The 16,621-nt window shown below is 34.2% G+C and overlaps 1 protein-coding gene across 1 annotated transcript in view; it reads right to left on the bottom strand.

Annotated features, from left to right (window-relative positions):
* Window positions 1-15,393, bottom strand: part of LOC126822112 (anaphase-promoting complex subunit 1) — a 122,174-nt gene extending 106,781 nt beyond the window's left edge. Inside the window, exons 1-13 of the mRNA XM_050550861.2 lie at window positions 14,988-15,393; window positions 13,834-13,992; window positions 12,276-12,348; window positions 11,469-11,563; window positions 10,899-10,978; window positions 10,074-10,153; window positions 8,636-8,781; window positions 6,491-6,732; window positions 5,394-5,603; window positions 4,454-4,552; window positions 3,381-3,471; window positions 2,429-2,494; window positions 143-289 (exon numbers count right to left, since the gene is read on the bottom strand). Coding sequence (XP_050406818.2) covers window positions 143-289; window positions 2,429-2,494; window positions 3,381-3,471; window positions 4,454-4,552; window positions 5,394-5,603; window positions 6,491-6,732; window positions 8,636-8,781; window positions 10,074-10,153; window positions 10,899-10,978; window positions 11,469-11,563; window positions 12,276-12,348; window positions 13,834-13,992; window positions 14,988-15,149 — 1,650 coding nt within the window. The 5' untranslated portion in view covers window positions 15,150-15,393. The remainder of the gene's footprint in view (window positions 1-142; window positions 290-2,428; window positions 2,495-3,380; window positions 3,472-4,453; window positions 4,553-5,393; window positions 5,604-6,490; window positions 6,733-8,635; window positions 8,782-10,073; window positions 10,154-10,898; window positions 10,979-11,468; window positions 11,564-12,275; window positions 12,349-13,833; window positions 13,993-14,987) is intronic.
* Window positions 15,394-16,621: the final 1,228 nt, after the last annotated feature.

A 16,621-nucleotide genomic window follows, 5' to 3' on the forward strand; every position in this document is an offset into this window, starting at 1 on the left:
TTCAAAAAAGATATCTTGAATGGTTTATGAAAATTGCCATGGCAACAAAAACAGAACGGAAAGATGGTGCCTATTTGAATATTCCTCCCTCAGGTTTATTTGGAGTGGAATAAAACACAATTATTGAATTATATCAACTAACCTCTTCATCAAATCTGGCATCCATGGCGCTGGCGGGTCGACTGGACGTAAAGATGCCACGAATTGGACTTCCTTGAGGGGTCATAGGTCGCAGTAAACTTAGAGATCCAGAACCAAGAGGTAGAAAAGGGATGTGTATTTGACTAATCTGAAATTAAAGTAATTATTACAGACCTTAAAGATGGGTTCCCAGAAAAGTATTTACCGCGTGGTTATTTCTAATAAAAGTATGGTAATTTTGGTATATATGGAAAGTAGAGATAGCCAATCTTACTAGAAAAATACTGGATTCCATGAAAAACACTCATGGAGCGTGTACAGGAGAAAAATGAAAGGGTTCCCCTAATCGACAGGCTGACGATTAGGAATTTCTGCACGCATGATGTGAAAGGTCACACGCGAACATTATCTTTAATACCACTTGATTGTCCGTCTAGAATTGACTGATTTGATATCAAGTGACATGTAATAGAGTGCAGTCACAGTTCGGCCAGTCTTGGAAACAGATGTGGTGTGAGAAGAATCACGAGGTAAATAATCAACTGAAATGAGGCAAATTTTGCTAAAACCGTGAGGTAATCAGACATTTTAACTATGGTGATCTGTCGAAATGAAATGGAAATGAATTGAAATGGGGTTTAACATCCTACTGTTCTGCTCCTAAACTGGGCTAATGAAGACGGGCATTCACCATACAGTATGCTAGGCCCGGACAGCGGCACTATTGCCTACTCTTATATCGAATTCCAACTGCCAAGGGATCTTTTATGTGCACGCCAATGTATACACGGGACCTCGGTTTTTCGTACCATTTGAACGACTACACAGCTGTCCTTTTTTTTTTTTTAAGCAATATTTTTATTCAGATTTGTATCTGAATAGGGATTGGGGAACAGGCCAGTGATGGGATTTCAAAATTTTACTTGTCGGACATTTTACCGAAAATAAAGGGGCATAACTCTTATCGTTATTTAAGCAGACGAATTCGTACCACAATTAAAAGTCACATGTCAAAATATTCAAATCCCGTACGTATTAAAAATAGGTGAACCTCGCTATTTTTCATATTTAATTCCCGTACAGTATTCAATTCATACCACAATTAAAAACCACATGTCAACAAAATATTCAAATCCCGTACGTAATAAAAATTGGTGACCTCGCTATTTTTCACACTTAATTCCCGTACGGCACAACCATAATATTCCTTTAGAATTACGTGTCTTCGTTTATACGGCAGCAAATGAATGCAGAACTTCCGAAATAGTTAAATCACTTGTAAACAGGCATAGCTAAAATCAGCTTCATAGTAAGCACTGCCTAATAATATTTTAAGCAATATTCGTGCCGCGCTCGAGATCAAGGGAAAGTGCCACTGTGGATGAGAATTTCTATATGGATTCTTAAAAGACGTAAAAGATATCGTAGACAAAATGACTGTCCATTGATTTAGGGTGTTATTTACTCTTACGATATGTGACATCTATGATTAGTTTATTATAGATGATGTCGGCTCACATCAATGCGATTAAGATGCCCGACAAATGAGAAACCACAAGGTTTATAATCATTCTTATTGAATTGATGAATAGTTCGACAAAAGGAAAGCAATGACTTCTGTTTAAGATTAGATTGATGAATTGTCCGACAAAGGATTAAGTCAGTCAATCAAGGCAGATTAAGTAGTTAAATCAAGGTAGGTTTATACTATAGACGGTATAACACGATAAATACGTTGATCACTTAATTACCTAATAAACCCAGCGTATTATCGACAATAATCGGGTTGAGTGGTAGTTATACACTCAGTAAACTATATTAATTTCGGAATTTTGAATATTATTCACCATGTCTTGATGTCCGATTGGGCATATTCCCGGTCGGACAATTTTGGGCGTTTGGAAAAAAGATTCGGACAAGTCTGGAATATACGGGCAAAATTCCATCACTGGAACAGGCATAGCCTATATTAAACCCCTCTGTGGGGAAACCAATGAACTTTCTCGGCCAATACAGGGACTGAACACCCGACCTCCAGGCTAGCAAGCCAGCGTCTTACCCACTTAGCCAAAGTGGCTCCATGATCTGTTGGGATAGTATTCTTATTAGTTGGCACATGTCTTGTCACCCGAAATTCCGTTTGCCAGATTGATTGATTGAGGGAAATCAATTCCGAAACGCTCCATACAGTATCCCAAGCCCCCCCCCCCCCCGATATTGAAATAAAAAGATATTAAATATACATTAATTATTTTATATGATTAAATATACTAAATTATAATCAAACCTTAGTGGTGCCACTGTATATAAATAAAAAACCACCAGACTCCAATACCACCAATAAATCTAAACTCTATAGAAAAATAAAATATGTACATAATATACCATTCAATTTAATAAATAAAATATGACACATTTGAGGATGCTATGGCAATAGGGTGGACAAGTGTCGTTGTTTTTCAATAAGAATAAGATTTTTTTAAAAATAAATCTATCATTAGCATTATTTTAAAATAAGTATATGTCAATTTTAGTGTTCTGGGCCCTGTTTCTCGAAATCTTAACTAAAGATAAAATCCAAATTTTAGTAGATACTTCAATTTTGATTGGCTAAGCACTAAAATGAACCTAATATTATCCAATCAAATTACTAAAATTTGGATTTTATCTTAGTTAAAATTTCGGGAAAAAGGCCCTTGTTCTAAAAATATGCAAAAATACTATTTTTCGAAGATTTTGTGAAGTGGCACCTGTCGACCTTATTGCACTGGCATCCCAAATATATTTAATACACGTTACTTATTTGTTTCTTTCTGGCAACGTATTGACAAGAGCTTGGAGCCATGGTTGCTCAGAGAGTAAGGCAATAGTTCACTAACCAGGCCCCGAGTTCACAAAGCATTCTCAGACTTTACTCAATTTTCAATCAGTGTTTATGAGAAATATCTTTGATGAAGAAACACAAAACTTTGCACATAGTTTCTTATTGATGTATCTGATACATTAAAACAACAAAGGTTTTATAAAGGGCTATATTTTAGTTAAAATAAGGTGAACAATTTTGAGTATATTCTTAAGTCTGAGAATGCTTTGTGAATTTGGGCCTGAAGGACCCGTTTCCTCATACTGATAAAGAAATACAATTGTACCATATTTTAGTTCCAAAATGATGTTTACCTGTATTGGAGTAGCATCTTTAGCAGGTTATATAAAATATTAATGATAGAAATTGTGGTTACCTGTATTGGAGTAGCATCTTTAGCAGGTAACATTGTCAAACTACCAAATATCAGCTGTTTTAAATCATTACTCTCTTCAAATTTTAATAATCTAAAATTACAAAAAATATAGTAGGAGATGGAAGACGTGAAAAATATCCTTAGGTTATCTTACTTTAAAAGTTAAACGCTGTTTAAAGTGAAATGAAATGGGGTTTAACATCCTACTGTTTTGCTCCGACCGTGGGCTAATGAAGACAGGTGTTTAAAATCATCCAAAGTCTTTGACATTGAAAATTTGTCAATTTAAAAATCAACATTGATGTTGTGATCTTACTGGGATGGACTTCTGATATCCAATATTTAAGACAAAATAAACATTTTACCATTGGTACACGAATCAGCACCATTTGAAACAAAGGACTCGAAGAATGAGGCTAGACATATTCAAAAAGTCATGTCAAATGGTGACGCCATATTCTTTTCTTGAGAGCATGCACAATAAATACTATGATCAGTTTAGTATTTTGCCGAACACAGCTGATTTTCAGAGTAAAAACAGTAAATCAGTTTATATACATTCATATTACATTATTAAATGTGTTGCGACCCATTTACGTAAAATTCTAGGCCCAAATATTAAAGATACATTATGGGAGATTCGATAACGAGTTGGCAGTTCTCACTATAATAGTTAAAAACTAGATAATGTAAAGGCAATTTGCTGAAAATTTCATCCAAATTGATCCATTATGAACCGAGAACTAAGCGATTGAAATTTCTGCCTAGCCCCGATCATTATTACTAAAGTCAGAACGATAAACAGCATAGTCTCGATTATCCATTTAATCGTTAAATCGTGAATAAAGTTATGCAGTAAATCGGCTCATAATCCACTAAAGATCGCAGGCTAGCATAACCATCTAGAGTTGATTATGGTCTGGATAGGTTAATAAATGTCTAATTAATAATTTAGATAACATTTCAGGCCTAAATAAAGACCTGCAATAGACAGATTTAGCTCTTGCATAATGTATGTTTAATAGTCTGGCTCCTTTAAACGGAATAAGATAATAGAGAAATTGTTTACTTACCTTAAATGTTGTTTAAATGGAATAAGATAACAGAGAAATTGTTGTCCACACATATCTTTGGTTAAAAAAACTTTTGTGGCTTTACCTAAACTTCCATCCCTGAATCAAAATATATAATGAAAAGAAATGAGGATGTCTTACTTTTCTACACTGACTGGGCTAATGAAGACGGTCATACACCATGGCCTCCTCTAATACATTAAATTGTATTCTTTAACAAGTTGCTATGGTGTATATGGGACCTTGTTTTTTTCATACCATCCGAATGGCTAGATACTTTTCTCTTCCATACTCTGTCCTGCACCTTAGCTAACAGTGGCATCGTACAATGGACGATAAATTGAATATTAGCAAATGTTACATTAAAACATTGATTTTTACAAACCAACATTAAGCATATGCTAATTGGAGGAAGAGAGAAATGGGGCTTAATGTCCACTCGACACAAACTAAGACATTTTGGGACTAACACATGGTTTAATTTTATTTCAATTTTGAACTATAAAAAACGAAACGAAATAGGAGAGAGAGAGAGAAATGGGGTTTAACGTTCACTTGACACAAACTAGGTCATTTCGGGACTAACACATGGTTCAATTTTATTTCAATAATTCACTTGCACATAGGGGTCTTTAGCAGTGGCAGGAAACTGGAGGACCCGGAGAAAACCTATGAGGTTGGACAGGTGACCCTACTCCTTGTCACGTACAACCAGAGAATCGAAACCTCGCCAGTTGCCTCAATGACAGACCTTATGATACAGCACATTCGGCCATCCAACCCCCCAAAACGAAATAGGATCTGTGTTTTAATCAGATTGTGTCGTGTTTGTTGCTTAGTGAATCTTACCTATACTTTTATGGTAAACCTACCTGATAGTGGGAGTTGGTTTTATCATTAACCTACCTGAAAGTGGGAGTTGGTTTTATCGTTAACCTACCTGATAGTGGGAGTTGGCTCAGTCCACAAATGTTCAAAACACACCTCAGGTTGTAACGGTTCCGACCATTCTGAGAAACTATTAACACCTATCAGAGGTACCTGACGTTTGCTGGGTGTCCGCATGGAAAGACTTGATGATTTATTAGCAGGATTCGGTGATAAAAATCTACGAACAGAACTTGAACCCATTCCTGGTGACTGACTTCGACTAAATAATGACAGAAAAGAAATGAAATGAAATGGGGTTTAACGTCCTACTGTTATGCTCCAAACATTCGCCATACAGTGTGCTATGAGGGAAATTTTGCCCAGACAGCGGCACTACGGCCTATTCTTATATCAAATTCCAACTGTCAAGGGATCTTTTATGTGCACGCCAATGTGTACACCAGACCTTGTTTTTTTTGTCTCATCTTAACGACTGGACAGCTGTCCTTGTCAGGCCCTTCTCCATGCATCATTGACAAGGGTGAACCATGCGGAAAATCTGGATGAACTTTTTCAGTCTATGCAGGGATTGACCAACCGACCTCCAGGCTAGCAAGATAGCGTCTTACCCACTTAGCCACTGTGATCCCCCAAATAAATAATGAGAGGCATTTGGTAATCAGTGAAATTGTAACCATATGAATTTTATTTAACTTATAAAAATATATAACTTCGCTCAGAATAAAGTAATTTAAGTGCTATTTTCGATATATTCATTTTTTATTATCTATTTTTGAACTATTATAGTAAGAACATCCGACTTTTTTTTCTAAATCTTCTATAATTCATAATGTAAATATCCATTATTCATACCTAGGAAATTATATAAAATTCATAAATATCCATTATTCACACACAGGAAATTATTATAATTAAATAAAATTCGTAAATATCCATTATTCACGTCCAGGAATTTATTCTGATTAAATAAAATTCGTAAACATCGATTAGTCACGTTCAGGAAATTATTATGATTAAATAAAATTTGTAAACATCGATTAGTCACGTCCAGGAATTTATGCTGATTATATAAAATTCGTAAATATCCATTTTTCACGACCAGGAAATTATGATTAAATAAAATTTGTAAATCTATAAACCACTCACCTGACTGCTGCCATAGCACGAAGACTTGGTGATCTTGATGCTGAAGATGAGGTCAGTTTACCAGATTTTGTACGTAGTGGAGAAACATTTGGTGAATTAGTGAAGGGACTGGCTCGGAATCGTGAATGTGAATGTGAGTGTGTTGTACTATTACTAGATTGATTCAAACCAGTCACTGGAGTAGCTGCCATTAAATGACAAAAACTAACATTTTCTACCAATGCTGACAACGTCCCACATTCCTGTAAAAAATCGTAAGGAGATTAAATGTACAAAACTCCCAAAATTTTACAGATTATACAAATATAAACAATTAAAAAAAAAAGAGATAGACAATTAAAATAAAGAGATAGACAATTAAAATAAAGAGATAGACAACTAAAATAAAGAGATAGACAAATAAAATAAAGAGATAGACAATTAAAATAAAGAGATAGACAACTAAAATAAAGAGATAGACAATTAAAATAAAGAAATAGACAACTAAAATAAAGAGATAGACAACTAAAATAAAGAAATAGACAACTAAAATAAAGAGACAACTAAAATAGACAATTAAAATAAAGAGATAGACAATTAAAATAAAGAGATAGACAACTAAAATAAAGAGATAGACAAATAAAATAAAGAAATAGACAACTAAAATAAAGAGATAGACAATTAAAATAAAGAGATAGACAATTAAAATAAAGAAATAGACAACTAAAATAAAGAGATAGACAACTAAAATAAAGAAATAGACAATTAAAATAAAGAGATAGACAATTAAAATAAAGAGATAGACAACTAAAATAAAGAGATAGACAACTAAAATAAAGAGATAGACAACTAAAATAAAGAGATAGACAATTAAAATAAAGAAATAGACAACTAAAATAAAGAGATAGACAACTAAAATAAAGAAATAGACAATTAAAATAAAGAAATAGACAACTAAAATAAAGAGATAGACAAATAAAATAAAGAGATAGACAATTAAAATAAAGAGATAGACAAATAAAATAGAGAGATAGACAAATAAAATAAAGAGATAGACAAATAAAATAGAGAGATAGACAAATAAAATAAAGAGATAGACAAATAAAATAAAGAGATAGACAACTAAAATAGAGAGATAGACAAATAAAATAGAGAGATAGACAAATAAAATAGAGAGATAGACAAATAAAATAAAGAGATAGACAAATAAAAGAAAAGAGATAGACAAATAAAATAAAGAGATAGACAAATAAAATAGAGAGATAGACAAATAAAATAGAGAGATAGACAAATAAAATAGAGAGATAGACAAATAAAATAAAGAGATAGACAACTAAAATAAAGAGATAGACAAATAAAAGAAAAGAGATAGACAAATAAAATAAAGAGATAGACAAATAAAATAAAGAGATAGACAAATAAAATAGAGAGATAGACAAATAAAATAAAGAGATAGACAACTAAAATAAAGAGACAGACAACTAAAATAAAGAGATAGACAAATAAAATAGAGAGATAGACAACTAAAATAGAGAGATAGACAAATAAAATAGAGAGATAGACAAATAAAATAGAGAGACAACTAAAATAGACAATTAAAATAAAGAAATAGACAAATAAAAGAAAAGAGATAGACAACTAAAATAAAGAGATAGACAACTAAAATAGAGAGATAGACAAATAAAATAGAGAGATAGACAAATAAAATAAAGAGATAGACAACTAAAAGAAAAGAGATAGACAAATAAAATAGAGAGATAGACAAATAAAATAAAGAGATAGACAACTAAAATAAAGAGATAGACAACTAAAATAAAGAAATAGACAAATAAAATAAAGAGATAGACAAATAAAATAAAGAGATAGACAACTAAAATAAAGAAATAGACAAATAAAATAAAGAGATAGACAAATAAAATAAAGAGATAGACAAATAAAATAGAGAGATAGACAAATAAAATAGAGAGATAGACAAATAAAATAGAGAGATAGACAAATAAAATAGAGAGATAGACAAATAAAATAGAGAGACAACTAAAATAGACAATTAAAATAAAGAGATAAATTCCCTAAATAGACTATTAAAATAGACAACTGAAATAGACAATTAAAATAGACAATTGAAATAGACAATTAAAATAGACAATTAAAATATAAAAGTTATACCTCTTGTCTAGCTCTGCGTATCTTCCAAGCTGAATGTAAACCTAACATAGTATCATACGTAAATGCTAGTGATGGTTCCAGATTTGTAAATATAATATGCTGCGTGTTGTCTGTAAAATAGCTTATCTTAGGACATCCTCCAGCTCCTGGAATATAGTAGTTAAAATGAGGGCTCAGGGCCCTGTTTCTCGAAATCTTAACTAAAGATAAAATCCAAATTTTAGTAGATACTTCAATTTTCATTGGCTAAGCACTAAAATCAATCTAATATTATCCAATCAAATTACTAAAATTTGGATTTTATCTTAGTTAAAATTTTGTGAAACAGCCCCCAGGTTTTAGTAATATTTGGCAGTCTTGAATGACTGACAATGAAACTTAATGGCTGGCATTATTGAAATAAAATTTTACCATATGTTAATCCCAAAATGACATGTTTTATTGAGTGGAAGTTAAACCTCATTTCTCTCTCTCTGTCTCTCTCTCACCTAGTCTCTATCATCCAGAAAAATATTCTATGAATATTAGTCTGGACGAGTTGTAAACATTTGAGAATAATAGGTCATTGGCTAGATTATCCGGTCTTTTACATTATCATGAACAAAGTCTAAGGGAGGTAACTAGTCCTAAAACAAGATGTTGACGCCCATGAAATTAATTTAAGAATGCCATTTCAGAAAACCCATTTCATTGCATTGCCAGTTCAATATCCAATACTCTTAATTTTTTTATTGTAAAATTTCTCTCTTCGTGGACCATATCTATGTTTTTTTTAAAAATTAATCCTAATTCGTGGTCACGATTCATGTTTGTTTATGATAATGCAAGAATAATGGGATTTATTGCTGGAACTCTTACTTGACTTGGTCAAAGACACTGGATAATCAACCACATAAAAAAAAACCTACCAGTTACGCATGGGCAATGGAACTTTTTGTCAAATTCTAACAACGGACATTGAACACCTGGGGTGGTTCTGGGTGACCCAGACCACGCTACAGCCTACTCTTACATCGAATTCAGCTGCCAAGGGATCCTTTACGTGCCCCTTACTTTAGAAATATTTCCTGTTACATAAAAAGTTAGTGAGATCCCTGTAAAAAGAGATATTAGATATGGTAAGGCGCTTAATAAAAATCGCCACCAAATATGAGTTCATGCAGAGAGAAATGGTGTTTAACGTCCACTCGACATAAACAAGGTTATTTTGGGACTAACACATGGTTCAATTTTATTTCAATAATTCGCTTGCACGTAGGGGTCTTTAGCAGTGGGAGGAAACCGGAGGACCTGGAGAAAACCCACGAAGTTGGATAGGCGACACTACTCCTTGTCACGTACAACTGGGGTGATTTCATGCAAGCCAAGGAGAGGGTGAGTAAAAGCTCTTTTTCATTACCTGACAGTGAATACTATATATATATATAAAACTAAATACCTGTTGTAACGGTTATAACTGGTGCTACTTCATCTAAAGGATGTAACATACTGAATACTATAGTCTGATTAGGAGCATTTCTGAAATATATCAAGTATAGCATCACTTTTAAAGTTGATTTCAGTATCAAATTGAATATCAAACGACGACTTCATACATGTACATGGTACGACGTGTCAAGGACAGGTCTTGCCCGCTGGAATTCCTTTCTCACCTCCTGATCCGGCTGTCAAAAATATTACTATAAGATCGTGTGCGATACACTGTATCGATACATTTTTGCTGTATTGATATATTTTTGCCATATCGATATTTTTTGACTTTTTATTTTATATTTAAATGTTTGCTTGACTGTTTTTAAAGACTTCATAATTAGTCATATAATTTAGGCTTTGCAGTAAACAATAAATCTGCAAAAACAAGACCAAAGTTGTACAAACATAAAAAGAAATGTGTATTCACATAATTTAATCAGATCATAGGCTTTGCAGTAAAAAAAAGTGTCCAAGACCAAAGTTGTAAAAACAAAAAAAAAAACTATTCAAAATAAAACTGTGCTTTGTGATAAACCCTGACTTTATGCATGAAATATTCTGCTGACCTAATTATTTGATTTTGTCAAATTTTCCATTAAATTATATATTTGGACATTGTTTGGAACCAGTAGTTAGTAAACCAGCCATTGAGCCACTGCAGCTCTTGGTAACCGACGAACCGACAGAATATACATCCACATTATACATCAGCATATCAAAGTCTACATGGCAACCAAAAATTAAAATTAGATATTTTAAAAAAAAATAATTTCAAATTGAGTACACCAACTTTTTAGGAGCAGAATATTCTGCTTGTGCTAGACATCGTTCAAATAGTAAACCATTCTTCATTGTCCATGCTTGAGATACCTATAATAGAGAGAAAGAGAAATGGGGTTTGACGTCCACTCAACACAAACCAGATCTTTTCGGGACTAACATATGGTTAAATTTTATTTCAATCATTCCCTTGGCCATCCAACCCCCCCCCCCTTACCAACAATAGAAGTATATAATAGATTTAATCCTCAATTCGATTAAAACACAGATCTATATTTCGTTTTTTTTGTTTTTTTTATATTTTTGATGGCCTACACTACATGAAGATCTGACTGGTTGTAGCCTGAGGTCGCGTCAGGCGTCATGGAGCTGCTTTTGACCCTATGACATCAGATATTTGATTAACCAATCAGCGTCGATGTTTCAAGTGGGTATTTGGAAATACAACTTCTGCTTTGTCTTTGCTAACTACATGTACCATTTTCAATTCAATAGCTTTAATATTTCAGACCAAGAATTTTCAGGTAGCCGCCCCCCTTAAAATAAAGAATCAAAAATCCAATATAAAATTGAAACATACCTGGAAAGGTAATGCCGTCAAATAATCACCACCTTTTTCTTGGAAAAAACTCAATGTACTGGATTCTATAACACAAATACCTTTCTGAACTGTGCCTAAAATAATAATAAAAACCCCTAATAATTTATGGTTGAACTTGTATCACAACCGTTTGTTTTATAAACTGACCCGAATGCCTTGGGATCTATCAGTCAATTTACACACGGTAAAACAAGTATATTTTCCAAACCTCCATTTTCAGTGATCTTCGCAGCGTAGCCATAAACTTAAATGGGGCATATTGCACATGTAATGATGTATATAAAACGTCGTACAGTTCTGCTCTGACTGGGCTAATGAAGATCGAAATATGCCACACAGTGTGCTACATGTATGAGGGAAATTTTGCCCGTGTAGCGGCACTATGGCCTACTCTTATATCGAATTCTAACTGCCGACTAAAAAGCTGTCCTGCATCACTGACAAGGGGGGAAACTACGTCGGAAAATCCAGATGAACTTTCTCAGCCAATGCACGGATTGAACACGGGACCACCAGCGTCTTACCCACTTAGCCACTGTGGCTCACCTATCGTAAGAGCCAGCTACGCCTAGAATATCGGCTTCACAAATTCTGCTCTGATCAAATTTTTGTATTTTGTATCCTGAATTCAGGTAAAGGTTCTAGTCAAGTCACAAAGAATCAGATCTATGATAGCCACACCAATAACACATTCAAAATTTAAAACTCTGCTTAAAATCTCTTGGTGAATTTCATTTTGTATAATTGTAGATTTCGATCGACACGATTAACATTATTTTGACAGACCTGTTTGTTCAAGACTTGATGAGGTCGTGTTTCTTTTCTCTGTTCCACTTAGTACAAACGTACCCCATAAAGCCTAAAATAAAACAAATATTAGACAAAGTGTTTGGCCAAAACATAATTCAGAATATTGTCGTGGAGATGAATCGCTATTTAAAGATGCATTATCTAAGAGCTAAATCTGCCTAATGCAGATCTTTTGTTTGGCCTTAAATGTTATATAAATCATTAATTAGAGATTTATTTACATGCCAGGCCCATAATCAACTTCGGATGGTTTTGATTTTCAACAGATTTAAATACAATTGCAACATATTCATTTCCCATTATCTATTTTTGAAATATTTTGAACAACCCTTTTTTTCAATCTTTTTCACAGAGATCTTCTAATATCTCTGTAACAGATGACTGTTTCGACACATGACGTCACATCACGTGGCGTCAATCATTGGCTCAATAGCGTGTGCATTGTTTACATAAGACGTTACTGATTCAGGCTAAATGGTGAATTTTACTTATTTTAATACCCATTTACACTAAATAGGAAATGATTTTTACCTACAAACAATTCAAACGTCTTTATTTATTTTTCTAATGATTGTAGCGGCCTAGCGAAAATTCACTGCTGATCAGTGTGCATTTTTTTCTCTATATGTTACATAATGTATCTTGAAGGTATTTGACTAATGGTAGGTACAGTACGGTCATTGCGATGGTTTGACTGGACACGCTTATTGTATCTTTTTTGGTTGAAAATTGCCATGATAACGCTACGATATTGCCATGATAAATTACTCAGTGTTGCAGTCACTATCGTGTACCAGGGTGCTGTTTCGCCTGTATATTTGGGACATGGCTTGCGTGTATATTCCGAACATGTTCTAATGCATCTTTAATCGTTTTATTACTAAGTACAACCAGGGCCCAAGTTCACAAAACATTCTCAGACTTAAAGATGCATTATGTAAGATTTAGATAAAGAACTAGCCATTCTTGCTATAACAGTTAGAAAGTAGATGATGTAAAATGAATAATTTGAAAATTTCATTCAAATTACTCTATTGCAAGCGAAGATATTAGCCTTTGAAGGTTTGGCAGACGTGTGCAATAATTTCAACCACCGTACTGGTTCATCAAAGCTAAGTCTCGGTCCTCCATATTTGATTAAATCAAAGTATCGCTGAACCATTCTAATCTATTTAATATCGGAGAAATCTGATGCCATCGAGAGTTGATTAAGGCCTGGATCAGTTAATTAATGTCTAATTAACAATTTAGAAAACAATTCAGGCCTAAAGAAAGACCTGCAATAGGCAGATATAGCTCTGGCATAATGCATGTTTAAGTTAAGAATTTACTCAAAATTGTTCATCTTATAGAACTTTATAAAACTTATGCTGTTTTAATGTATCAAATACATCAATAAGAAACTATGTGTAAATTTCTGTGTTTCTGAATCAAAGATATTTCTCATAAACAGTGATTAAAAGTTGAGTAAATTCTTAACTTAAGTCTGAAATTGTTTTGTGAACTCGGGGTTAGGTAAAACTAGGGTGTTTACCTGTACAACAGGTGAATCAACAGTAAATGTTTTAATGATGTTACGGACTCCGTTTTGACCACCTTGACTCCAGACAACTGTTCTACCACTGACATACAGTTCCTCGTCACATTTATTTCCTTCTCCATCTTCACGGGATCGAAATATCCACTGTTCTTTCTGAAACACAGAGAGAAATGGGGTTAAGCATACATTAGGTCATTTCGAGACTAACATATGGGACAATGTTATTTCAATAAGTCGCTTGCCATGATTAAGCATGGATTGTATTAAGGGAGACAGGGAGAAATGTTCTTTAACGTCGACTCGACACAAACTAGGTCATTTTGGGACTAACATATGGTTCAATTATATTTCAATAATTCGCTTGAGGAAATCAGAGGACCCAGAGAAAACCAACAAGGTTGGACAGGTGACCCCACTCCTTGTCACGAACAACTGGGGAATCGAGACGTCGTCAGTTGATGCAATGACAGGCCTTATGATACAAGGCGCGCACACACTAACCATTTGGCCCCCCCCCCTTCTACCTAAGCCACTTGTCTCAATGACAGACCTTATAATCTAAAGTGCACAAGGTAGACCGCCCACCCACATCTGCTTTCTTCTTCAATAGAAAAAAGCTATACTGTAGAATATCCACTGCATTTTCTGAAATAGAACAGCCATAACTACATGAACCAGTCTGATGAAGAAAAGCATACTATACAGAAAATATTTCCTGGACAGCAATTCCAACTGTCAAGGGTGAATTAACTAGCACACCAATGTGTACACAGGACCTCTGTTTTTCTACCCATCCGAACGACTCGATGTTGTTCCTCGCTAGGTCCCCTGACCAGAACAACTGACAAGGGGAAAAAACATTACTGGCAAAACCCAGGGAACCTTCTTGGCCAATAAGGGCATTGAACTTCGGACCTAGAGGTTAATTAGCCAGTGCCTTAATCTCTAATCCACTGTGGCAGCGAACAATCTATTATATTTTGCTAATCAGAAATAATTTTTGTGTTTCTATGGAAACAAATTTAATTATTACTTTGGACTAAAACTACTGTTTTTGAATGGTGTAATGTTTAAATAGGTGGCAGTTGTTAAAATGAAAAAAAAAAATGACTAGAGAACTTATAATTAAAACATGTTTGTAGCCATACCTTGCCAACTTCATGAGGTGAGTCTCGAAATGATTTGAGAAGTCGAAGACCATGATCAGCATGTTTAGTATTTTGAACTTGCAGCTGAAAATGACCAGGATGATGATGTATGTATTCTCGGCCAAATGGCACGAAATCCTGGGTTTCACACGCTGCTATCATGTCATCTGGATCCAGGATGACTGGTACTGATGGACCTATAACACAGGATGACTGGTACTGTTGGTCTTAACGTACAGGATCTTTTGTACTTGTGGTCCTAAAACACAGGATCTGTTCTATTAATAGTTCTACAACACAGGATGACTTGTACCAATGGTCCTATAACACAGGATGACTGATACTGTTGGTTTTAAAGTACAGGATCTTTTATACTGATGGTCCTATAATACAGGATGACTTGTACTGATGGTCCTATAACACAGGATGATTTGTACCGATGATCCAGGAACTATAATATACAGGGTTTCGATATTGCTGACCTAACAATATAAGATGTTTTGTATTTGTGATGATGCTGCTCGATTTTAAACAATGGGCTTATTATACAAAGTACATGTAACTTTGGGTTCTATATATATAGTTAGGGTCTATACAGGAACTGATGAGTGTAGGAAGTTCCTATGGACTCTATTTAAAAAAGAATGGAAGCTTGTACAGCTGGATACTAGGCATACATTGATACAGGATGATTGATTGGTGGTACACAAGTGGTTACAGGATGACCGACATTGATGAACCTACAAAACAATAAATCAAATATAACAGTATTTCAAATTACATTGTGATAAAAAACAAAGTATAACAGAAAGTTAAACATCCACTCGACACAAACTAGGTCATTTTGGGACTAACATATGGTTCAATTTTATTTCAATAATTTGCTTGCGTGTAAGGGTCTTTAGCAGTGGGAGGAAACCGGAGGACCCGGAGAAAACCCACGAGGTTGGACAAGTGTCATGTACAACCCTCAACAGACAAATGACAGTCAGAAATATTAGTATGTAGACTGAACAGCTATCAGCCGATGGTGTTAGCACTGTCATTCATGACTAACAGTATTATCATGATTACTATTATAGCATATTTATAGTGCGCCCTTTTATATAACATGTTCAGGGACACTTTACAAAGGGACGATAAGAAATAAAAACAAAAAAAAACCCAACAAGATTATGGACATGTTAACAGTTGTATACGGTATAATGGTACCAGAAATGGCTGCCATCTTTCTTTAATGTAAGAAAATGTCGACAACATCAACTTCAGACTTCAATGTCGACACAGGTTTGCTTAACCTGTTAAGCACGACGTTTTTAAAACGTTAACTACCCCCTATTGTGAAATTAATTTGACGAAGTGACGAAGAACTATGTACTAAGAAAAGGTTTGGGAAAATACCTCCAAGCGTTATATTACGCCCTACACACAGTGAGTGGCAGTTGTCCAGGATGTAATATAACATCTACACATGCTGTGATGTGGGGGAATTCCCCCAAGTGACGAACTATGTTCTAAGAATAGGTTGGGAAAATACCTCCAAGGCGTTATATTACGCCCTACACACAGTGAGTGGCAGTTGTCCAGGACGTTATATAATGACCTACGCACTTAACAGGTTAACACTATGCATT

This window comes from Patella vulgata, chromosome 5, assembly GCF_932274485.2.
Source record: "Patella vulgata chromosome 5, xgPatVulg1.2, whole genome shotgun sequence".
Lineage (NCBI taxonomy): Eukaryota > Metazoa > Mollusca > Gastropoda > Patellidae > Patella > Patella vulgata.